This window comes from Fulvia fulva, chromosome 6 (genome assembly GCF_020509005.1).
Source record: "Fulvia fulva chromosome 6, complete sequence".
NCBI lineage: Eukaryota > Fungi > Ascomycota > Dothideomycetes > Mycosphaerellales > Mycosphaerellaceae > Fulvia > Fulvia fulva.
The window spans coordinates 1,473,461-1,498,147 of NC_063017.1; the positions used below are offsets into that span (position 1 = coordinate 1,473,461).

At 47.0% G+C, this 24,687-nt stretch overlaps 5 protein-coding genes across 5 annotated transcripts; 2 read left to right on the forward strand and 3 right to left on the reverse strand.

The window, feature by feature from the left end:
* Nucleotides 1-271: 271 nt before the first annotated feature.
* Nucleotides 272-1,453, reverse strand: CLAFUR5_06854 (uncharacterized protein; the record flags this gene model as incomplete). The annotated part of the gene is made up of 4 exons (XM_047906002.1): nucleotides 272-504; nucleotides 567-661; nucleotides 716-1,322; nucleotides 1,384-1,453. The coding sequence occupies 4 exons, from the start codon at nucleotides 1,451-1,453 to the stop codon at nucleotides 272-274; spliced, it is 1,005 nt and encodes a 334-aa protein (XP_047762804.1).
* Nucleotides 1,454-1,930: 477 nt separating this feature from the next.
* On the forward strand, nucleotides 1,931-2,671 carry CLAFUR5_06855 (uncharacterized protein; the record flags this gene model as incomplete). The annotated part of the gene is made up of 1 exon (XM_047906003.1): nucleotides 1,931-2,671. The coding sequence occupies one exon, from the start codon at nucleotides 1,931-1,933 to the stop codon at nucleotides 2,669-2,671; it is 741 nt and encodes a 246-aa protein (XP_047762803.1).
* Nucleotides 2,672-2,956: 285 nt separating this feature from the next.
* Nucleotides 2,957-4,453, forward strand: CLAFUR5_06856 (H/ACA ribonucleoprotein complex subunit cbf5; the record flags this gene model as incomplete). Its single annotated transcript, XM_047906004.1, has 1 exon — nucleotides 2,957-4,453. One exon carries the CDS (start codon nucleotides 2,957-2,959, stop codon nucleotides 4,451-4,453), a length of 1,497 nt encoding a protein of 498 aa, XP_047762802.1.
* Nucleotides 4,454-4,923: 470 nt separating this feature from the next.
* On the reverse strand, nucleotides 4,924-6,681 carry CLAFUR5_06857 (uncharacterized protein; the record flags this gene model as incomplete). Its single annotated transcript, XM_047906005.1, has 3 exons — nucleotides 4,924-5,672; nucleotides 5,699-5,911; nucleotides 6,018-6,681. 3 exons carry the CDS (start codon nucleotides 6,679-6,681, stop codon nucleotides 4,924-4,926), a joined length of 1,626 nt encoding a protein of 541 aa, XP_047762801.1.
* Nucleotides 6,682-7,205: 524 nt separating this feature from the next.
* CLAFUR5_06858 (Cytochrome P450 monooxygenase claM) lies at nucleotides 7,206-8,794 on the reverse strand (the record flags this gene model as incomplete). The annotated part of the gene is made up of 2 exons (XM_047906006.1): nucleotides 7,206-7,426; nucleotides 7,477-8,794. 2 exons carry the CDS (start codon nucleotides 8,792-8,794, stop codon nucleotides 7,206-7,208), a joined length of 1,539 nt encoding a protein of 512 aa, XP_047762800.1.
* Nucleotides 8,795-24,687: the final 15,893 nt, after the last annotated feature.

The following is a 24,687-nucleotide window of genomic DNA, read 5'->3' on the forward strand; positions in this document are numbered from 1 at the left end:
TCGAGTATTGGGTGTGGGACCCAACACAGGTTCCGGCCGAGTCGGAGCCAGCGAGGTGGTCTCTGTACTGAGAGTCTCAGTCGTGATCGTCAGTGCAGGTATCGCAGGATCAGTGCCGCCGACGCCGAGATTGGTAGAAGTGGCGGATGCTGAGTTGGTAATGAATGTTGGCATCACAGATCCAGTGGTGGTAGTGCACACGGTAGCGAAAATCAAGGACTGCGTTGTATTCCGCCATATTATCGCCCCTGACGGAGAAGTCCTGTTCCAGCTAGGCATTAGCGTACTCGTAAGAGTATAGCATGTGCTTGTGCTGGTCCCGCGCGGCGGCCGTGGAGCCGGCTTGACAATTGCCGTAGGCCTCAATGGCGAGCACTTCGCGACGCCCTTGAGGGCTGTATACGATCCATTGCTTCCGATGCGATCGAGATAGCTCACCAGCGCTGTCGGTAGAGGACCCGGCAACTTTGACATATTCGTTACGGTGAACATGGCCCCAGCAGGCTGCCAAGGATATATCAATGACGCAGGCTCGACCGCACTGGGCAGCGAAAGAGCCGCAGTACTGTAAGCACCACTACAATTCGCGATTCTTCCGCTGGCGTTGCGCAGCTGTGCTCGTTCGAAGCTGGCGTACTGAATGTAGGTCGTGGGAAATGACCTATCCCATTAGAATTAGCAATCGCGCGAGGAACTGGAGTGGGGGGCTGCGTACATGGTCACGCCAAGAGTAGACCAAGTCTTCTCGCGGTCGTCTGTGAACGTTCTCAACGTACTCGCTGCGGACTGGAAGCTTGATAGCTGAGTTGGACTTCGCGTAATGGTCGTGGCCTCACGCGAGCCATTCGGGTGGATGATCACCTGTGGCGCGATTGTAACGGTGAGCGTCGCCACGAACGTGTATGGAAATCTGTGCAGCGTTGCCGTGGCAGCGCCGAACAAGCAGCTTGCACAGTTCAGAGAGCCGGTCTTCGTGGTATTGGCAGAGATCGGGCCGCTTGGTGTAGGTACCGGCAATACCGTGAAGTTTGTCGGTACAATGGGCGAGATTGAGGCGGGTCTCGAGGACGTAGGATAAAAGGTAGTGTTCGATGACGGGTTCGACGTTTGCCTTATTGATGTACCGTATGACGGTGGCTCGTTCGTGGCCGTCTGATTCGCGAAGCCAGAAGAAGCATTCGATGTATGCGGATACTGCATTTTGTACGGAACATGATGCCACGTCAGGGAATTGTGTCCGCTCGTCTGCGCGGCCCCGTAAGCTGTGGGTGGCTGTCCATATGATGGAGGTGTCCTGCTACTGGAGGCTAGCCAAGCGGCTCCTATACAATTGCAAACATCAGTAACCAGACGCTTTGGGGGTTCTATAGCGGGTTGGCTCACCAAAAAGCGCGTAGCCTCTCATCGTGCTTATTCCCTCTAATACGAGCGGCAGTTCGTCGTCTCGACGCATCCTTCAGACGGGGCCCATGGTAGTCTTATGTTCAGACAGAGGCTGAATCGCGTGGAAATGACATCGAAAGCCACCATAATAACAACACTTCCGATCGCTCACAGGCTGAGCCGGGATTCACGCTCCCATGCACGTTGCTTGGCGACCCTACCAACCAATCTCCATGATAGGTCACAGCCTGCACTGGCAGAAGGCAAGGTGACTGGCGGTATGTCGTCGCATCATTGCATCTTGACCGGTTCCTTCGTAGCACCAAATATCACTGTCGACCAGAACAGGACGCGGATCTGCACCAAGGCGCCGCCTCCGTAGTACAATCAAGGAGCTGGACTGAAAGAGTTCAAATACGCCTGATGGTCGAGAACACGGCATTTAGGACTCTTTGTGTCGTGTTGTTCCACCATGCAGCCGCTCCGGCATTGCCTTGGGTGTTGTAAATAGGTGGTCTCGAGGACGAATATACATTTCGCATTCTCGATGGACATGGCTCTCAGCACTCGCTCCATGGAGATCCCTGCGCCTTTTATCGTGGCACCGACCGGGCGATGGGAGGGCAATGATGGCAATTGGTCTACCTTCGCCTTCACTGTTGGCTCGCCGGCACAACACTTTCGAGGGCTTCCATCGTTGATCGGCTTGGAGATATGGGTGCCAATGACACCGGACGCCTGTGTCAACGTGATGGCAGATCAGATCGAGTGTATGTTCTCTCGCGGCGCTGTAGACGGAGGCTTCATGTCGAATACGTCCTCGACGTGGTCACAGATCGACATCTTCCAACTGCCCGACCAAGCATATCTGTACGGCCAGGACAACAACGCGCTGTTCGGCACAGACGATGTCACACTCGCTGGTGTCGATGGCAGTACCTTGAGCTGTACTGCACAGACAGTGGCTGGATTCGCAACGACCGACTTCTGGATGGGCACGTTCGGTCTAGGAGTGAACCATACTGCGTTCGGAGGTTCCGTGCATCCCAGTTTCCTGGCCTTGCTGCGAGATCAGAGCTCGATACCCAGCTTATCGTTTGGCTATACCGCCGGGGCCTCGTATGAAGCTTCGCATGGCAGTCTTGTCCTCGGTGGCTACGACGAAGCATGTTTCGAAGCTACGAATCTCAGCGTACCCATTGTGCGGGATAGCGGTAGCCTGAGGTTGATGGTGCAAAAATGCAGGACAGAGGAAAGAGGAAAGAGCAGCGCCCTTGCGCTTCGTTAGCAGCCGGCAGCCACCCGCTAGATCCCGCCGCTAGTCTTGACGAAGTAATTTAGCCGAGCAGGACTTTCGAGCTCCAATATCTTCGTGCAGCAGAACAATTCTCTGTCTCCAAGCACCGGCACAGCGCAACATAGCATTCTAGCTATCAATCCTTATCGCAAGGACTCAGTGTGTGGCATTCATATCGCAATAGCGGTAGCGCAACTCCTCAGCTGGGACATCACTACCCCTTCACACACCTACACTAGCACATGGTACAAGAGGAGCAAGCAGAGCACCGCAAAGATGTCGAGCACCGATGAGGATCAGATGATCATCAAGCCCGAGGCTGCCACTCCCGCCGTCGACACGAGCAAGTGGCCGCTGCTGCTGAAGAACTGGGACCAGCTGCAGGTCCGCACCGGTCACTTCACACCCATTCCCGCCGGCTGCACACCTCTCCGCCGCGACCTCAAATCATACGTCTCCTCCGGTGTCATCAACCTCGATAAGCCCTCCAATCCATCCTCGCACGAAGTCGTCGCATGGCTGAAGCGCATCCTGCGTGTTGACCGCACTGGTCACTCCGGCACGCTCGATCCCAAGGTGACAGGATGTCTGATTGTGTGCATCGATCGCGCAACCAGACTTGTCAAGAGTCAGCAAGGCGCAGGAAAGGAGTACGTGTGCGTGCTGAGACTGCACAGCAAGCTCCCCGGTGGCGAGGCACAGCTGGCGCGCGCTCTTGAGACTCTCACTGGCGCGCTCTTCCAGCGTCCTCCACTCATCTCCGCCGTCAAGCGCCAACTTCGTGTCCGAACCATCTACGAGAGCAACCTCCTCGAGTTCGACAATGACCGACAGTTGGCCGTCTTCTGGGTTTCTTGCGAGGCTGGTACATATATCCGTACCCTTTGCGTGCATCTCGGTCTTCTCCTTGGCGTTGGTGGTCACATGCAAGAGCTGCGTCGTGTGCGATCAGGAGCCATGAAGGAGGACGACACAATGGTCACTCTCCATGACTGCCTGGACGCCCAATGGCTCTACGACAACCAGCGCGACGAGTCCTACCTCCGCACCGTCATTAAGCCACTCGAGACTCTTCTTACCGGCTACAAGAGAATCGTGGTCAAGGACAGTGCTGTCAACGCCGTCTGCTACGGTGCCAAGCTCATGATTCCTGGTCTGCTTAGATACGAGTCCGGCATCGAGGTGCACGAGGAGGTGGTTCTGATCACCACCAAGGGTGAGGCCATCGCCATCGCAATCGCGCAGATGAGCACAGTCGAGCTCTCCTCATGCGACCACGGCATTGTCGCCAAGGTCAAGCGTTGTATCATGGAGCGCGACCTTTACCCAAGAAGATGGGGCATGGGTCCAGTCGCAACCGAGAAGAAGAAGATGAAGGAGTCCGGCAAGCTCGACAAATACGGCCGCACCAACGAGGCCACCCCAGCACAATGGAGGCAAGAGTACAAAGACTTCAACGACCCCGAAGGCGTCAACGGCACCACACCCGCAAAAGCCGAGCAACAAGCCATCGAGGGCGCTCCTGTCAAGGAGGGCATCCCCGGCAAAGGCAAGGAGATGCCATCCAAGGAAGACGTCGAGATGGCGGAGCCCCATGACCCCGCGACCGGCGAGACCAACGGCGAGAAGAAGGAGAAGAAAGAAAAGAAGCGCAAGCACGAGGGCGAGACCGCGGAAGAGAAGGCCGAGCGCAAGGCCAAGAAGAAGGCCAAGAAGGAGAAGAAGGCGAAGCGCGAGTCGATGGTTACTAACGATAGCGACGATAGTGATTAGTCGTCTAGGCCGCCGCGTCTGTCACTTTTGTCGGATGATTTGCTCGAGCGATTGTATCTGCGCATGCCGACGAAATTGTCGCCGTTGCGGGTGCCGGAGGGTGTTGTTTTCAAGCGATGAAAGAGAAAAAGGTGTTTTGGATGGCTCGACGTATGTCGAGTATGTCATTGTACAGTACGCCTTCATGTCTGGCGTTTGTTTGAAAGGATGGATTGGTGCATGGTGGAGTTCATGGAGTCAGACCATCAATTTCATGGCGAGGATACCTACGTAGTGTATGACAATGTTCTGATTGCTTTGATGCCTCATTATTGTGCTGTCTTGCCACTTGGTATGCCTCTTCATTGCAGGGTTCTAAGATCAGTCTAATGACGAACCCCACGGCGTGCTGTATCATCGTGTCCTCGTCCTCGGCAATCATAGCACTCGTTTCTATCGTATTGCATATCCCTGTCAAATGCAGAACAGCCTCAATCAACGCCATCGTCATCGTTTGCAGCGCCTGGAGCGACAATATCGAGTGAAGCTTGACCAGCGCCTTTACCGTCTCGTACTGTCACCTCAACAATGTCCTCCGATTGCAGCATCAGTGGTGGAATGTCAGCGCGGAACTTCTCTTCCACGACTCTGTCCCCTTCCTCCTCAATGGCGTCCTCCATGGTTCCTGTGCACCACCACGTACCGCGCGGCACCAGACGTATGCCATATTTCCCATCGGACAGACCGTTGAGCAAATTGGCCACGTTGATGTTTTTAACCACAGGCTCACCAGGCATCAGTGTCACCAAACTCTCCTGCTTAGGCCTCTTGTCATGTCCCTGCGTCAATGAGGCTGAAGTAGGCCGCGGGATGTCGCGGACCACGCTGCCACTAGCTAGATCGATGACCTGTACAGCTGAAGGTGCGGCTCGCTCGGATGCTACATCGATGAGTCGAGCTCGGTGGTCCGAGATGTCATCTTGTCCTGGGCGGAAGAAGGGGTCGCTAGGAGTGAGAAAGCGCTGGGGGCCGTGGGTTTGCACTGTGACGGGCTCTTCGCTGGTGTTCAGTGCCGAGATCTCTAATAACACGTGGTCGTTATCGTCGCTCAGCTGGCGGCGTAGACGTGTCTCGATTATTGGTGGCCATGTCAGTGCTGGTGCGGAGGTGAAGGTGGCTTTGCCGGCAGACAATTTCTGGTTGATGAGTTTGGCGGGTGACAAGTCTTGCGATGGCAAATCTGCGGCATCTCCATAGGTCCATGACTGGACGCCCAGTCTTGACTCCTCAGTCGCATGGTGTACGGTCTGCCGTTCTGAAGTCGTGAAGCAAGATCGCTGCCGGGCTTGATCTTGTGCAGGAATGTCGTGAAGGAGTTGCGCCAGTTGTCTGTACGGCTCAATGGGGATGGCAGTGTGACAGTTTCTCCTTCTCCGGCGTCGCTGGTGTCCAAGTCGCTGAGGTCGAGAATGTCTTCACCTGATAACAGAAACACGTTAGCCGATGTCTCTTGACGCGAGTTCGTGCTTCGAGCACAACAACCTCGTCTCAACCAACGACTCGACGCCGTCGCTTCTCAACGTACCTCCTTGATCGTTACGTTCGCACAGCTCGAGCAGACCATTTGCGAGAGCCCACGGCACATCGAATACGGAATTCCTTGTGTTAAGTGTCAAGGGCATTGGATCTGAGTCCGCTGAGGAATGTTGACATAGCCCGAACACAAAGCTGAACGGTAGGCCACCCGACGCATCGAAAACCTGGTATTGACTATGGAGTGTGACGTGAACACGGAGGTGTTCCTCCATAATGGCATGGACCTGCCGGCGGAGAAGAGAGACGGTGTTGCTGCTAAGCAGAGTGAGCTGGGCGATTTCCTTGTTGTCCTGCTGGATGGTATGGACGGCATCAACAGTGTTGGAGATGAACGCGTTGGTGGATTTCATCTCGCCAACAGCTAGCGCGGTCTGTGCTGTCAAGCCCTCAATGGCCTTGGTGAGATCTTTGACAGAGGAACTAAACCCGTCGACAGTGGTGACGAGCGTTTTGATCGACGCGCTAGTCGCTTCGTTGGCTGTGCAGGCTGCTACGGCATCGGCTTTAGCTTTGCTCCACATTGCAGGTATGTCGGTCCAGAGGGAACGATGCCAAACTAACAGCGGGAGAAAGAACTTGGTAGCGCCCGTCGAAGCGAAAGCGGTGACTCGCGGGGCCGAGGATGGGTCGAGCGCGTTGAGATATACTGACATAAAACTAAGTATTGTGCCAGGAGCTGTGAAGAGTAAGACCAGTGCCAGAATCAAGAGCGTCGAAATGGAGATGAGGATCCAGGTCAGGATTGGTGCCTAACCAAGTTCCTGTGCCCAGTCCATGATGGCCATGATGAGAGAGACGATGTGCTTGCGAGAGCTCGGGTAGACTGCAGTGTTGGTAGAGATGACTTCGGGACAACGTGGGATCAGTGCTGATAGATATGCCTGCACGAGTCTTGAGACTTTGTTGAATGTGCAGTGCTGGAGTGAGGCGTCTTCTGAGCCGGGAGGGACGAGATGGAGTATTCTTCTGAGTATCAACCGACTTATGGCGCTGAGAAGCCTGACGATGGCGAGAATGATCCCATGGTAAGTCGTGGTGGTGGGAAGTGATGAGTACAGAATGGTGAAAGGTGAGGTGGGGTGATTCGTTTTGGCGCGCTTCGCGTACATTGCCGTATACGGTACAGTCGTTCACTGCTCCCCGCAACAAAGGCGCACCTGGTCAACGAGCTCAAACCCTAAGCCTTCCCATCCTGTCTCAGGCGATACTTCAGCCTCATCTGCACATCCGGCTTGCGCGCCGTGTGGTTGTTCCAATTGCACTTTGGCACCTTCGTCATAGGCCTGCCGTGTTCGTCCGTCAGTTGGATTTCGTCGAAGTAGGCTAGGAACAGGGCTACGATGAGGTTGTTCTCCAATTTGGCGAAGCGCATGCCGAGGCATGGATGGCGAGCTACACCTGTGGTGGATTTAGTTATTGGAACATGATAGCAGTGACATTGAACTTACCCCAGCCAACCCAGCTGTATGTTTGGTTCTTGTCTTCGCCGCGCTCATATCGAGCAGGGTCCCATTCTTCGGGGTTGCTGTAGATTTCTGGGCTGTAGTGCATATCGCCCACACCAAGGGTGACGTATGCGCCAGCTGGAATGACTTCGCCGGATTTGCCCAGTGGGATGTCTTGATTTGAGATATTCTTCCTGAAAGCCGTGCCGGACATCTGCAGACGGATGGTGTCCTTCAAGCACAAATCGATGCTCGGGAACTCGCCCTCCCATGCCTCGATTGGCACGCGCATGAGGCGGTCTTTCAGTGGGAGGTCTGTATCAGGGCAGTGTCGATCTGCTACACTGTTGACCTCGTCGCGCACGCGCTTCATCCAGTAGTCGTTGCAGGCGAGGTAGCAGAGGATGAAGGATGCGTTGATGCCGCTGTTCAGCTGTCCGGCGAACAGGGAGCCGAGGACGAAGGTGAGGATGTCGGTAATGCTGTCGTCTTGGTCGATGAGGAATTGCAAAGCGTCGTCGTCCTTGATGCCAGTTCTCTTCCGCTCGTCGACCACTTTTTGGAAGATTCTGTAGAGCTGTGCACCTGCGTATAGGCGCTTGAATTTGGCGGGGACTGGCATCCATGGATACATGATGGAAAGTGGAGTGCCGGTGCCTTCGATGGCCTCGAAGTGATGGAGACATTGCTCGATGAGTTCGGGGCTATTCGCCACGTCGTTGCACGCGACTGTGCGCATGGTAACATGGAAGACTAGGCGATAGATACTGTCGAAGGGGTTGGTCACTCCCGAAGGATCGTTGGCGAGTTTGTCAATGTTCGCACGGGCATCCTTTAGTAACTGCGGTAGACCGTTCTTCAGCACCGGTCCCTTGAGCATAGCTGTCAGTCTCTTGGTGAAATAGTGGCTGAACTCGGAGGATCCAGCCGCTGACTCTGCCAATGGGTTGTTGTCCACTTTCACATCTGGACTTCCGCCAAGTAGCGCACCATAGCCCTCGCCGAAAGCCAGGTTCTTGTTCTCGAAGAAGATCTTGCGTGGTTCCTCGCCAGACAAGGCCACCACGGGATAATTGCCTGCGTGGAAGCTGAAGTTGCCAGTCTTGCTACTAGCCACGCCACGTCGGTAAAAGTCCCAGCGGTTGGTGAAGAAGTGCATAGCTCCCAGGAGTGGCCATTTCTCGTTGTAGTATTGTGGAGCGTTCTTGGGAAATGCTGGCTTGGAGAAGAGGTACAGGACTAGACTGGTGAGGGTGGCGAATACGCCGAACGCCACGGCCAGCAGAGCGGTGCCATCGTTGGCCAGGCTCAGCAGCGCCATGTTTACAGTAATGGGCTCAAAGCCAGAAAGTCGATAAGTCGCCGATGAAGTGGTGGAGGCTTATGAGGGCAGCTTTAATGATGACCACACCTGCCTAGAAGTATTGTTGGTAGCGAATCAGCAGGGCAAGTGCAGGGTACATGTAGCTCGGTGCATGGAAGCCCCTCGCGAAGCTGTAGGTGAGGAAGAAACGAGGTGAAGCAGCAGTAAGCTAATCTCAGCCTATCAGAACCCCTGACGCAAGCTCGCTTCGTTGCCCAATGGGAACAAGTCCAGGCTGCCAAAGCGCAGGTGCGTAGCTTCGCGCCCGCTTGCGGTATAGCGTAGAAGCTGAGACCACGTAGGCTGAGTACCTAAGCTTAGTAGTAAGCGATGCGACAGCGACACTCGGGTAGTACTATCCGAGGTTTCGAACTTTCTCTACCTCTACCCTAAGGAGAGGGAGCTAGCTACTTCTAAGTCGAGTTAATACTAGCTATCTACCTCTAAATCTATATATATAGTATTTAATAACTTATAATATATTTATATTAACGTAAAGTACTAGTAAGCTAGGAACACTACTAAGCTAGGAATTTTGTCTTAGTACGACTAACTTCTTAATTATCGTACTATATCTTAATAATATAATATATAATCGTCTAATAAAGAAGGCAGAATTGCTCTTACTCTCTCTACCTATCGTTAGGGCTAATTTCCGAGTCTCCTACGCGTAGCTATAGTATATTACGTACCTTATTCGACGCTAACTAGCCGGTACTATAGAATTACTCCTCGCGTCGATACTCGCCCTATCTAGTATAAACTTACGTTAACTAAAGAATAGATAATTATTCGATATATCCTCGACCTCGATTTACGAGGATTTACGCCTACCCTTAGTAAGGTAGTATATATAGTAGATAAGCTACTTAGTAAACGCGACGCGGATAGGGTAGGTAAGAACTAGGTAGAGAGATTCGTTTTCGCGCTCTACTAAGCTTAAAACGGCCTTTAACCGAGCGAAGGACCGTTAGAGAATACTCTAGGAAGATATTACCGTACCGGCGTATATTTACTTAAACCCGTAGGTACGTACCTAGACCCCGCGCCCGCTAACTAATCCGACTAGCGGCTAAGCGCCCGTATATAACTCTCGCGCCCTCCGCGCCTCTCTTAGATAGAACATCTATTCGACTTATATCTTACCCGACTACGTACTTATACCTACTTATAATACTTCGAATAGATTATTACTAACGTATAGAGAGATACGAGAAGCTATATTCGGGAGATTATAAAGAAACCGCGATAGTATATAGATAGATATTTCATTAAGCTGTTATAGTGCCCTTTGGCCTATATAGCTATGCTATCTTGTTTTCGTATATATAGAGGGGAAACCGTATTAGCGAAAACCCCTCCTCCTTCCCGCCTATCTTTTCCTCCTAGTTATTGTCTTAATTTTCCCTTATTAGGGGTACGCTAGTGTTATAGGCCTGCCCTAATGACTACCCTATCTACCACCCCCTAGCTTCCGCCTCTTGTCTATCTACTCCTCCGTCTCGCTAGCGAGGCTAAACTACTAGAGGTATCCCTACTATAGTATCTACCGAGAGATTCGGCGAATATTGCCTTTGTCCCTAATAATTGACTTATAGTCTCTCCTTCCCGCTTAGTACCTCTAATTTCCCCTACCTCTCGCCCACTACGGGCATCGTAGTAGCATATGTTCTAGGTTTTATAATAGGTAGCTATACTAGTAGGCTAGGCTATAGATGTCTAGTACGCGTCTTCTAAACAGGTAGGCCCTTAACCTAATATATTCGGACCTGATTTGGATCGCTATGCTTGCCTCGGCCCTTGTCAGGTCCCTATATAGCTAGTAATTGTGTCTCTAGAAGGCTCGGAGCGCTATCGGGCCTATTGTCTTAGGGGGCTTCCTTTTCTAGTCCTACTCCTATAGGTAGCTCGCTATCTATTCCGCTAGGCTTTAGGTCTTAGCCTTGCTCCCGCCGGCCTAGCGAGTCCTACGCTCCTCCTCTTTTCGTGCTAGCCATTCGGTACTTGTCTATATAGCCATAAAGGTAGTAAGGTCATCCTCTTTTTAGCTTGTCCTATATCCGGCCCCTCTCCGGTAGTGGCTTTCTATCTTATTCTTTGCCTCCTAGATCGTAGTTTATACTAGGTAACCTGTCGTCCTTACCGCGTATTGAATTCTCATTCCCCGGATATACTAGCCGATTAGTAGTGTTCCTGTCTCTATTTCTACCGTGCTTATTAACGGTGTCTTATATACGCCTAGTATCCTACGTAGGTTGCCTACCTATGTCCTATTTAGGGGTTGCTCTATCCGTTTCGGGATCGGCTTACCTACGCCTCCTGTTCCCTAAATCTGTGCCCCGTATAGTATAGCTAGTCTAACGATCGCCTTATATATTACTCTTACCTTGTCGAATGTTGCTCCCTATATAGATACCGTAAGTCTCTTTATCGAGGCTTCGTTAACTTGTACTCGACTCTAGGCTTTCTTAACCTATACATTCTAGCTTAGCTTCGGGTCGAGCTAGATCCCTAGTACTCGTAGCTCCGCTAATAGCTTTGTCTCGTAGCCTTAGATTCTTACCGCCGCCTTTATATTATAGTATATTCTCGCTTTACTAAAGTGTATAAGTTAGTACTTTTTAGGGGCGAACTGGGCACTATACTTCTTTACCTACTCCTCGTATTTCTTATGCCTATCTTCGAGGAGGCGATAGTTCTCTTCTGTCGAGTCTAACTAGGCTAGGATGTTTATGTCGTCGACGAACCCCGATACTAAGGTTTACGGAGAGGTAAGTAGGGGGATTAGATTAGACATAAATATCAGAAACAGGATAGGGGAGAGAGTAGATCCCTAAGGTATTCTAGCCTCTACCTTTACCGGGTCGGACGTATACCTTCCTAGGACGAGGTATATCGTCCGTTCCTAGAGAAAGGAGTAGACGAACGTCGTTACCTACTAGGGGATGCCTTTCTACTATAGGATATATATTAGCCTTTAGTATAAGATGTTATCGAAGGCTCCTACGATGTCGAGGGATAGTAAGGACGCCGCTCGGTTCCTACCGTAGTACTAGAGGGTCTGAATTTGCTCCGTAATTAGCTCTATTACTATTAGTGTCGATCGCTAGCTTCTTCCCCCTATCTATATTACTAGGAGTACGTAGTTGTCCTCGGCTAGCTACGTAAGTCTCTAGGCTACTATCTTTTCTAGGACCTTCCCTATCGTATTTAGAAGTGCGAATAGTCTATACGACCTAGGCTAAGTATAGTCCTCCTTCTATAGCTTACGTAGTACTACTATTATAGACTCTCTATACGGCTTCGGGTGATACCCTAGCCGTAGGTACGCGGTAAATAGGCTTATAAGGCTCGGCGCGATCTCTTCTCTATACTCTTTTAGTAGTATATTTAGTATCCTATCTAGGCCTAGGGCTTTTCGTCCTTTTAGCTTACTTATAACTCCTATTACTATGTTAGAGCTAACCGCCTAATCTATGTCTAGGGGTTCCGGGTATATACTCGGGTCGATGTCCGTAATGTCTACCTCTACTTACGTCGAAAAGAAATAGTCGGCTAATACTCTTGCCTTACCCCGGGGCGTAGCCTAGGCAATCCCTTCGCGGTCTACGATTAGGGGGAAGTAAGGGGTTTGTTACTCTTTAGGTAGTCGTGCCTATTTAGTAAGTCTCTATATCTATTCCGGGGTTTCTATAACGAGCCCGATCGTCGCTCTCTAGTCCTATAGCTTATCGCGTCTTATCTATACCTTCTCCTCTTATATCGCGCGACAGTATTACTCCTACGTCTCTTAGGTATGCTCCTTCGTCTACTATCGCCTTGCCCTTCTAGCCTCCCTTACCTTCGTAGAGTATTTAGGGGTCTAGAAGGCCTTCTACTACGTTAAGGGCCGGAGTAACGGCGTATATTGTTCCGCTACTTACTATATAACCGAGGTAATCTGTTCCGCTACTTAGTTAAGCTAAGCTATCGTCTCGAGTTCCCTATACTACGGTAGGTTTACTATTAGGAAGTCTCTTATATCGTCCTAGTATACCTTCTTCTAGTTACGGCGTAGTTCGCTTATTAGCTCCTCTATCGCCTTTACCCCTAGCGTCGTTTAAATAGGGATATAGTCTAAGGAGGCCTCTAGCGCGTAGTTCGGTCGGTATTAGACTAGTCTCTCTTTAAGTTCTTATAATAGAAAGTATAGGTCGATTATACTTATACTTATACGGGCCTTCTACGTCTCTATTCCCTTTAGGGTTACTAAGGCCATTCCGTAGCGTACGGTTATATCTAGTAGCTTTCCCCCTAAAACCGCGTACGGGGGGGTAAAGTCGAATCCCTACTATAGGTAGTAGAGGTTAAAGTCGCCGAGGAGTACTTACTTCGTGTCTTAGCTTAGGGTCCGCTCTAGGTAGGCGAGGGTTCCTAGTTCCCTACTTGTCCGACGCCGCGGTAGCGGGTTATAAACGTTATAGATCTAGATAGAGCCTTATGCCGTATCGATCTAGATTAATATTATGTCTCCTAGGTTGCCCTATTACGATAGTATAACCTTCTACGACTTAAGGTCTATAGTCTTACTTATATATATATATGTCCTCGGGATAACGCCTCGTTAGCCCGCGATTACGGTATAGTATCTCCGGTCATTATAAGTAGCTAGGAGTCCTACGTAGGGGTTGATCTATAGTTTCTATACCGTAATAACGTAGTGCCGTAGCGGGTCTAGCTCTTATAGAAAGTGGCGCTAGACCTTGTCCCTACTTTTGTTTACGTTATACTATACGATAGTAATATCGTCGTATAGTATTATTCGTTATCCGTAAGCTCTATTTCCGTACTAGCCTACTATATCTCCTAAGCCTATATCCCGCTATTCGGCTAGCCCTAGGGCCGCTAGGGCGCCCTAAAGATTCGTATTTAGCCTAGTTCGTTAGTAGCCCGGTTAAGGTGTCGAGGCCTACCGGGAGGTAGATACGTTTAGAGTTAGGTTCCCTTATTCGTCTCTTCTAACCTCTTCCTCTTACTCGGCTCGAAGCCTATATATACGGTAGGTCCCTCCTACTATCGTTAGGGGTAGCTAGCTAGTATAGAGATCCTTACTTATCTCGCTCGTTCTTATACTACTATTCTAGCTAGGTATTAGTTTAAGTACGCTAGGTGCCTTCTACCGTAGTATATATACCTACTCTCCTTTTTTAGGCATTCCCTTCCCTAGTATAGGCCTACGTAGTAAGGACACCTAAGGGTCTTCTCCCCGTATTTTAGAGCTATATAACCGTACTATTAGTATTAGAAGTACTATAGTACCCTATAGCTACTCTAATAGATCTCCGTATCTATTCTCTCGTAGTTCTAGAATAGCCTATTATCTAGTATCTAGTTAGCTTATTCCGCTGTCTCTACCTAGATAATAAGCGATAAATACGTCTTCTCTCGGTCAACTGTCTTATATAACTATGCCGCCTTCGTTAGTCGTACTCCTAGGGATATGTTCTAGTTCTATACTTAGCGTTAGGGAAGGTCTTCGACCTTAAATATCCTAGGGACCCCGTAGGCGATAACGGTATACTATTAGTAGGAGACTCGCGCCGAATTCGCGACTTTAGTAGTCTACTCCTTATAGGTCTCTAGTTTTTATCTATTAGACTCTTATACGGTAAAGAGTCTTACTATGCCTATTGCCTCTACCTTCGCTCCGACTACCTCCTTTTAGCCGATTCTATCGATAATCTCCTTACTTATTAGGGCTACGATTTCTTATTTCTCCGCCGGATTAGTAATATATAGGCGTACCGTATTACTTACCTTTATAGGGGGTAATTCTTACCTACTACTACTATTACCTATATAGTTAGTCTCTAGGCTACCTTCTGTGTTACTTATTAGATTGTCTTTATGATTTAGTATAATAGCGCTTCTAGCGCTCCTAGTAGCTATACTATAGTATTCTTCTATACCCGGGCTAGGTGTTCGTTATCCCCTAGTAAGTTTTCCGCCTCCGTATATAGGGTCGTCTACGCTATATTGTTTATCGTTAGCCTCTACTTTCTATATAGTAGGCCTTAGCTTATATGTTAGGGCGAGAGCCTAGCCTATAAGATGTAAGAGTAAAAGTGAGAATATAGGTACAAAGTGTAGATATAAAGGGTATAGTATAATTGCTATACAAAACGAAAGACGAAGAAAGTAAGAGAGGCCTAGGGAAGGCTAGATACTTATACGCGACCCTCGCGAGTATATATCCCCGTATTAATAGGGCTAACCCGTACGAAGCCGCGCTTAGTAGCTTAACTTAAAACCTTATTCTAACCTGCCCTACGTTCCGAGTCTTCTACGTGCTTCTTCTAGGGTCTAGCGTAGTCGCGGGTGCTCGCGGGAGTGCCGTAAGTTATATAGTCACGAGCCGAAGTGAATCTATTAAGGGTTAGTAGAGTAGTAAATTTAGAGGGCTAGGTCCTATAGTAAATATTACGGGGCATATAATTCTTAGCGCTTATATACTAAGCTAGGCTTTCACTTCTTGACGACTTCTAAGTACTCTAAGGCTCTTCTATCCCTACCTTCTATACACTCTATAAGGAGACTATAACATTATGTCCTAGGTTTTTTCTTAGTTTGTTCCCCGGTTTGACTCTTAGTATAGAATATTCGTAAGGCTATAGCTCTCGTTAGTTACTATCCTTCGCTACTATTCGGGGTCGCGCTTCCTAATTAGGTAGTTGTCCTCCGTAACTTCGTAACTCTAGGGTCTACCTTTAGGGGAACGGAACCTTAGTTTTAGGGTTCTTTATACTACGATTACGCCGCCGCTAGCGTAGGCGGGTCGCTACTACTTGAGTAGATTACTCGTCTTAATAAGGGCTGTCGAATAAATAGTCCTCGTCGATATTCCGCTCTTAATTCTCTAGTATATATAATATAATTAGGACTTAACTAGACTATTAGGTTACTATATAGTAGTAGCTATCTAAGATCTAGGAGAGGTCGATCGTGCCTTAGAGTCTCCCTCTCTTCTAGGTACCTAGGTCCTTTAGGGTATTAAGGGCAATTACGTTACTTACTATTAAGTCGAGTACTTCGTTAGCTATAGGGTACGGCTTTATAAGGCTTTCCTAGAAAGGGTAGTATATATTAAAGTCTCCTACTACGATATAGTACCCTTGTCTCTTAAGTGTACTATCTAGGTGTCTATAGACCCTAAGGTCGCGGCTAGACCTCGAGGCTAGCGGTTATATATATAAGTTATATATCTAAGTACTACCTACGTAGAGGGAGGTAATATCTCCCCTGCCTTCTTTATCTACGTAGTATACTACCTCCTAGTCGGATTCTAGTATATCCTTACTAATATAGAAGTACGTACGGGGTCTACCGTCGCCTCGTAGGTATGTCGTATAGCCTAGTAACTTATAGGTCGTTAGTATAAGGGCGCGCTTACTATAGAGTCCGAATAAGAGAGTTGTTATTCTACGAAGCTATAAAAGAGGAGCGCGAGGCGCGGCGAAGTTATAAAGTAAAGCTAAGCCGCGCTAACCCGATACGGAAGGTCCGCGGTTCACCCGGGCCGACGTAGCTATAGTAAGGGGTCGCGGGCTACCCGTAATAGTACCCCCCCTCTTAAAATACGTCTTAGTCCTCTAAGCGTTATCTATCTTATACGGCTACTTGCCCGTACTACTCTATAACCGTACGAAAGTCTAATTATCCTCTAATACCTTATTATCGTCTAGTAATATATCTATATCCTATCTATCTATAACTAGCCTATCCGCGACCGGCTCCCTTCGAGAAATATACTACCTAGTTAGCTAGTTTACTCTAGACCTAAGTCTGTCTTCGGCTAGTACTCGCGTATAATCCTTATAGCTAAGGTTAGGTATTATTATAGGCTCTATAGGTTTTACTCGAGTATCGGTATAACTGCCGGTACTATCGTAGAGCTAAGGGTAGTAGGTAACACCGGAGTCCTTAGTTAAGATAGTAGGCTTTCCCGTAACCTAGCTAGTATAGCGGTACGTAGTAAATATATACTAAGTAGATTCTATTAGAGGTATAGCTCGAGACAACTTATTCGTAACGGTATTACTATTAACCCTAATCGTATTAAGCCCGAGGACCTTATTACTTAGGAGGACCTAATTAGATAGAGCTACGAAGCCTATAGGCGTAGATAACTCCGGCCGGTTATAGTAAAAGTCTATAATAGCGGTGGCCGCGTATTTAAACATATTCTTAGCCGGTTACTAGGTCTTACTATCCTCCTTATTCTAATATCTAAGCTATTTCACCTTATACTAAGTGTCTACTTTACGCTTCTACCCCTTCTTCACTTTGCCTACTTACTTATAGGTATATATATCTAAGATCTTCTCTACCTTATATATATATATATAGGTATTACGACTATATTAGCGACTATATCGGCTTCTATAGTATCGGGCTCGATAGTTATCGGCGGTAGTAGTACTAGATACTAGCCTTCGAGTAGTAGGAAGTCGGGATGATCGGCTCGCTAAAGTAACGAAGTATAAAAGTAGTTATCGAGTCCTACTATAGCGTCCGACAATCTCAGCTTATATAAGAGCTTAGCTAGTATAACTTCTATAATCTAGTACGGGCTAGCGTATCTTCTATCGAGCTTCTTAGATAGTCGAGTCGTACGGATATTCTTAGTGCTTAGGTATACCTAGTCGCCTACTTTATAGTCTAGCGGGATGCTTTAGTAGCGGTTTACTACTTTAGCTTAGAGAGCTTATAACATCTGTATATTTTCTTAAAGGTGCTTATAAGGGTCGTAAATCCGGCGTATAAAGGCTTAAGCCGATCGCGTATCTAGTCGCTAGAGAGTGTTTAGTCCTCCCTATTTTCTAGCGCTTAGGTCTACGCGCTCTATACACTTAGGGTTATAGCCTAAAGTAGCATAAAATAGCGATATACTAGTAATTTTAGAAAGGTAGTTATTGATTACGAACTAAGCTAGACAAAGCTATTCTACCTAGTTATCTTATACCTCGTTAGTAAATATACGGAGATACTATTCTATTACTTAGTTAGTACGTTCTGACTGTCTATTAGTTTCTAGGTAGTATAAAGAACTTAGCTTACGACTTATACAAAGTATCTAATAAAGTTTCTTCTAGAAGGTAGCAACCTATTACTTACCGCGGTCTGAAGTAATAGTATTAGGGAATCCGCGTCGGGAGAATATATACTTAAGGAAAAGTCTTGCCGTATTCTATATAGTTATCGCTCCGATCGGAATTAGCTCGACTTCCTTCGTTAGCCTATCTATTATAGTTATAATATTGTTATAGGTCATACTATCGAGGGTGCTATTAGGAAGTCCGACTACGAAGTCTACCGCGATATACCTCTAAGGTCGGTCCGGTACTAAAAGTAGGTATAATAATCTAGGTGGCTAGGAGTATAGAGATTTCGTCGTACGGTATATACGGCAATTTACGGTATATCTACGTACTGATCTTACTAAGCTAGGCCAATAGAATTCTCGTGCTACGAGTTTATAGGTTCGAGCTCGTCCTAGATATCCTACTACTAGAGCGTTATAATTCATTCTAATAAGCCGAGTCCGTAGGGCCTCGTTATCGGGTACCTATAGACTCTAACTATCGTACTAGTTTCGTATATATAATATAGTACTATTCACCTTATAGTACGTAGGGTATATCTTCGCCTTCTATAATAGTAGAGGGATAGTACTATCTTTCCGTAGTATCTTAATTACCGCCTTAAGTTCTTAGTCTAGGGCGTAAGTAGTCGTTATACGGTACTCGAGTTTAGCTTCGACTTCGGCTTTATTCGTAGTCTATACTTCCTAAGCTAGTACTAGCTATGTTTATAGTACCTATTCTAGTTCTAGAATGAACTCGATTGCTTTAGGATTCAGGGGAGTTGTCTCTTCTTCTTCGGGTATATCTTCGATAGTAGCTCGTATAGAGTCGATCTTAAGGAATCGCTCTAGCGGAAGCAATGTCTAATACTAGTACTGATTTCTCGGATCGTCCACCCCTACGGAAGGTCCTAGCTACGTCTCGTCAGGCTGTCTAGCTTCGTTCCTTATATACCTAGGCGGTATATAATCTAGAAGTTAAATTGTAATAGAAATTCTACCTATCGCGCTAATCGGCGATTTAGCTACTTCGTAGTTATAAAATATTCGAGGTTCTTATAGTCTATAAACACTTTGACTAGATCGCCGTCCTTATCTACTTCGTAAGTAAGCTCCGGGCGCTACTCTTTAAATGCTTTAATAATCGCGAGGAGTTCCTTATCGTAGATCTCGTAATTATACTCCTAGGGGCTTAGCTTCTTCGAATAGAAAGCTATAGGATGTAACACTCCCTACTCGTCGTATTGTAAGAGTACACCTATATTAATAAAGTCTAAGGAGTTAGTCTTAACGACGGTCTACCTACCCGGTATATAGTATACTAGTATACTCGCCTTACTAAACGCTACTTTTATCGCCTCGAATGCCCTCTAGCAATTATCAGTCTAGTTGATTCTACGGTTCTTATGATTGCTAGGCCTATCTAACTTCGTTAGGTTAGTTAATAGGGATGTAATACGAGAGAAGGCCTCGATAAACCTACGGTAGAAGTTCGCGAATCCTAGAAAGGCTTAGACATCCTTAAGATTAGTTAGTACTTCCTAGGTCTATATACATTCCAATTTCTCCGGGTCTATCTCGATGCCCTAGGGTATAATAATAAGGCCTAGATATTTAATACGTTCCTAGTAGAACTCGGACTTATCGATATTAATAGTAAGCACGGTATCTCGTAGCTTAATTAATACCTTTCGTACGTGTTCGACGTGTTCCTCTAGAGTATCGCTAAAGATGAGGACGTTATCTAGATATACTAATACAAAGTCATCTAGATGTTCCTATAGAACCTTATTAATATATAACTAAAGGGTTACGGGTCCGTTATAGAGGCCGAACGGTAATACGAGGTATTCGTATATACCGTAGCGTATTACGAAAGCTATTAGCTACTCGTGCCCTTCCGCGATACGTAACTTATTAAAGGCTACTATAATATCTAGTTTCGTAAAGTACTTCTTTCCGTATATACGGGTAAGCGTTTCCTATATTAATAGAATAGGATAGCGATTCTTAATAGTAATAGCGTTTAGCCTACGGTAGTTAATATATACTCGTAGCCCTCCTCTAGGCTTTCTTACTACTAATACTAGTACCGGTGACTAGCTTGTTTTCTAACCGGCCTTACGTACCTTACCTTCTAAAGTCTATTCGAGTAACTATTTCTTAACGGCTTTATTCTCCTTCTCGGCTAGTCCGTATAGCTTTCGATATAGCGGTTCTTAAGGTCTACCGGGTTTGATATAAATCTCGTAGCCGATACCTAGTCGGTAAGGTAGGAGTCCCTCGTAGTCCTTTACTAAGAAAGTATCTATAATATCGTAGTATATAGGCGGGAGCTTCTCTTTAGGATTGTAGTTAAACTGCTTATTCAAGAACTGATCTAGGTTATTAGCTACTATCGCGCTTGGTTTAAGGCTATTATTGTTATTATCGTTATCCTCGCGCCCCGTAGGTATAATATAGAAGTACTCGGCCCTAGGCCGGTACGCGTATATCTCCTATACGCGCTACGAGACTTCCTAGTAATCCACCTCTTTATCTACCTCTAGAGCGGATATATTCAGCTCCGCCCCTCCGGCTATAAACCCTACTAATTTACTAGTAAAGGGCTTTAGTCTATATTTCGTTTACTAGGTTCTACCGATATAGTTTAGAGATTGTACTATTGTTAATGTCTTATTATATAGATAGTGACCGAAGTAGTAGTTAGATCTAAACGCCACCTCGCTAGTTTCCTAGAAGATGTTCGGGATATACGCGGAGAGCTACGGTAGTCTAAAGACGATATCGTATTCGAGGTCGGTAATATAGTATAGTATTTGCTCGTAATAACCGCTAATAACCACGTCTATAAGAACTATATATATAATCTAACGCGCTGTAGCCGATCTATCTCCTAGTGTTAATAGTCTGTCCTTTGTTAAAGGGATTAAGGGGGTTATATATTTATATATAAATTTCTAATTAAGAAAGAGAGAGGTAGAGGTAGAATCTATAAGGCCGCGAGCCTTTTTATATTATATTATTACGGGTAATACTATATAAGGGTGTATAGTTAGTTATTATTTATCTAGTATATATACCGATATCTTAAGCTCCTTACTTTAGTCCGTCTCTTATATTCTATATCTCTTAATCTTATACTCTTTCTGTCTTAGAAAGTTCGGTTACTAACCGCTATCTACTACGCTTAGGTAGCGGTCGTACTATTTCCCTATTGCTATAGGTCGGTAGTAAGGGAGCTAAGGTTCGCGTTTACGTTCGCGTTATTTCGTAGGCGTAGAGGGCGGTAGTCGCCGTCGTAACTATATATCGGGCATTCGGGGTTCGTTAATACGTACGAGCCTATATAGTAGCGGTAGTACTTACCCTACTTCTTAAGGTCCTCCCGCTACTTACGGTTTAATAAAGGTAGGTTCTATAAGTGAACTAGTAGGTCCTCCTTCTTCGTACCTACGTATTATAGTAGTCGCTAGACGATTATAGCGGTCGTACTAGTAGCTACGGCGCCTACGGTATTACTACCGCCCTATACGCCGTTATTGTTCGAATTAGGGTTGCTACGTAGGCGGTCCTTTAATAGATATAGTCGGTCGGTCTCGTAGAAGGTCTTATCTAATACCGTACATTCCTTAATTATATCCTATATATCGTATAAGCGTCTATCTACTTTCCTATTACCGAAAGTCTTAATAAAGTACTTACGGTTTAGGCGGTTACGAAATAGTATTAGCTTAGTCTCGTCGGTCTACTCTATCTAAGTACGTAGCTTCGAGTAGCGAGCGTAGAAGGTAATAAAGGTCTCGCCCTACTCCTACTTATAGGTAGCGATATTAAATATAGCCTTAGTTCCTTCGTTACGGGTACCGTACTAGCGCGTTATCTAATCTAGTAGTTCTTTACTAGTCTTAAACTCGTTCAATAATTATTATCTAGGTATAGGGATCCTCGGCTTAATACTTCTCTAAGGGTCACCCTATGTCTATCTATATATAAAGCGTAGGCCGTCTACCTCGGAGCGGAAAGTAGTTATAGTTAGCTTAAGAAGTACGCTACTATACTAACTATCGAAGTTAGGGTCGTTATTGTTCTTAAAGTACTTCGGGTTAGGCACGCCCTTACTAACCTCGATACCGCGTATTAAAGTACGGTTAATAGTAAATAGGCGTTCTAAAAGTTCGGTTAGGGGAGTCTATATATAGGTGTTACGCGCTCGAGAGTCGCGACCGCTATTATTACTAGGTCGTAGACGGTTTCTATTACGTCCTCGGTCGTTATTACTATTACCGTTATTATCGTTACTACCGCCTCCGCCGCCGCCTCTACTAGTAGCTTTACGATACTTACGTATTAGCTACTCGAGTAAAGTCTCGCGCGGAGGTAAGTAGGAGGGTCGGCGACTAGAGCGGCCCCTACCTCTATTCTATATAGTGTCTTTAGTAGCTTAGAGTCGAGTCTTTAGATCGTCAACCTCCTTCTATAGAGCCTAGTTCTTAGCTTCGGCATCCTATACCTTCTTCTTCTCCTTTTCGTAAATCTCGCTAAATTACTTATATAGATTATTAGCCTCCCTATACTTCTTCTCTACCTCTTATAACTTTGTTAGGTTATAATCCTTCTTACTCTTTAGGTCTACGGCCATCTTCTATATTATAGCCTCCTCGCTTCGTAGTATCTTATAGATACGGTTATACTCGGTATATAGCGTAGTATACTAGGTGTTCTAGAGGTTATTAGCTCGCTCTATTATATCGAGTTGTCTATCTTTAGTAATCGCTATATTTACTACCTATAGTACGAAGTCGTAGGTAGTCTTTAGGTACTAGGATACGAGGGTCGTAAGTTTGTCTAGTATAATATTCTAGTATTCGGATACGAGAATGTGCTCTACCTCGTCGAGTAATAGATAGATAGATAGATTTGTCATTCCCCTGTTCTAGGACCCTATCCGGCCTATATAGGTATATATCTATTGTTATATACAAAGGGAAACCCGAATAGGTGAAAACCCTTCCCGCCCCCGACTACTCCTTATCTAGTTTAGCTTTCCCTCTAAACGTACGTAGTCTATGTCACTACCCCGTTAGCCCCCGCTCCTAGCCGGTCTCGTCGCGCTACGTCGTGTCCTCTCTTCCTATACTGTTCCTACTAGGCGGTACTATTCTAGCCAGCCCTTCTCTAGTATCTAGTTCGTAATACGCCGTAGGTCCTTAGCGTTATTAAGAAGTGCCCTAATCGTCCGGTTCCTCGCCTTTACTATCTACTCCCCCCTTCCTAGCGACCACCTCGGATAGACGAGGAGTACGTACCGTACGTTCTAGGAGCGATAGCCGTAGAGGTAGCTAGTATTCGTGTATTCTAGAACTATCCTCTATAATAGGTACCCCTAGAGGCCGATGTGTTCGCTTCGTAGTTAGGTTGCTATACTACTCTATGCCCTCGTAAGGCGGTAGTAGATAAGCTTCGGGGGGTGCTTAACCGCGGATTTTGTAGCTAACTATTCCTTAGGTTGTCCCGCTAGCTAAGGGCGTCTACTATACCCTACAACCTAGTTATTCTACCTCTCTTTCTATAGTTGCTCTATAAACGATTTCTTACCTTCCTATTATATTACTAGCTATTCGTCCCTTACCCGGTAGTTCGGCTCGTTTCCGGGTCGAATGCCCCTATACGCTAGTACTAATTCGCGGGCCCTTACGACTGTACTAGCGATAACCTTCTATACTAGTGTTACGGTTCGATTCGTGGGAACCCCACAGCCATTCACTACGCGATGAGAGCAAGGAAACCTGTGGGACAGAGAGCAAGAGATCAAGAGGACAAGAGATTAAGAGAGCAGGACAGATCACGCCAAGACATGGCACTATATAGACGACGCTTCTTTACGAGTAGATAGGAGCCTCGTGCTCAACTCATTTTAAGTATACACCATATACTGTTTGGGACCACTACCTTCTCAACGAGTCAGAGACATCACTGCAAAGATCCAAGCCCGGTTGGGATAACGTACAGCGGTTCCTAACAACTTTGAGCACCACCACCAGGGCCCTTTGCACATGTCTGGGAGAGACGCTACCCGGAGTCCGTCACGACAACAGCCACAGTCAACTGGCATCACGGAACGAATGAGCGAAATGTCGATTACTGGAAGCGGAAAACGATCAACACCCTCTGCAAGCTCGAACAGCATGCACGAGTACACCAAGGCACCTAAGGTGTCACCACCGGAGACGTTCGATGGGACACAAGGGAAGCTGGAGGCTTTTCAGCTGCAGGTTCAGCTGTACCTCTACTTCAACGCCCAACAGTTTAATGGCGAGGCCTCTAAGGTCTTGTACGCCGCATCCTTCCTAAGGGGCAGGGCAGCCCGGGGGTTCAGACCATACCTCAAAGACTGGCTCAACAACCAGGACGAAGGAGACAACCCGAAGACAGAAACCCGGAAGATATTTGCCGACTACGATGAGTTCGAGATCAAACTGAATGATCTCTACGGGATACCTAATGAAGAGGTTCATGCCGACCGACATATCCGACAACTCCGACAGAACACCTCAGTTGCCGTCTATGCTTCTGAATTCCAGGGATATGCCGCCGACCTCGAATGGAACGACGCAGCGTTTCGTTCCCAGTTCTACCTAGGCTTGAAGGACAACGTCAAAGCCGAATTATCTCGAAACTCCAGTCTCACCAGCTTGGCCGCGATGGTCAAGGCTGCAAAGGAAATCGA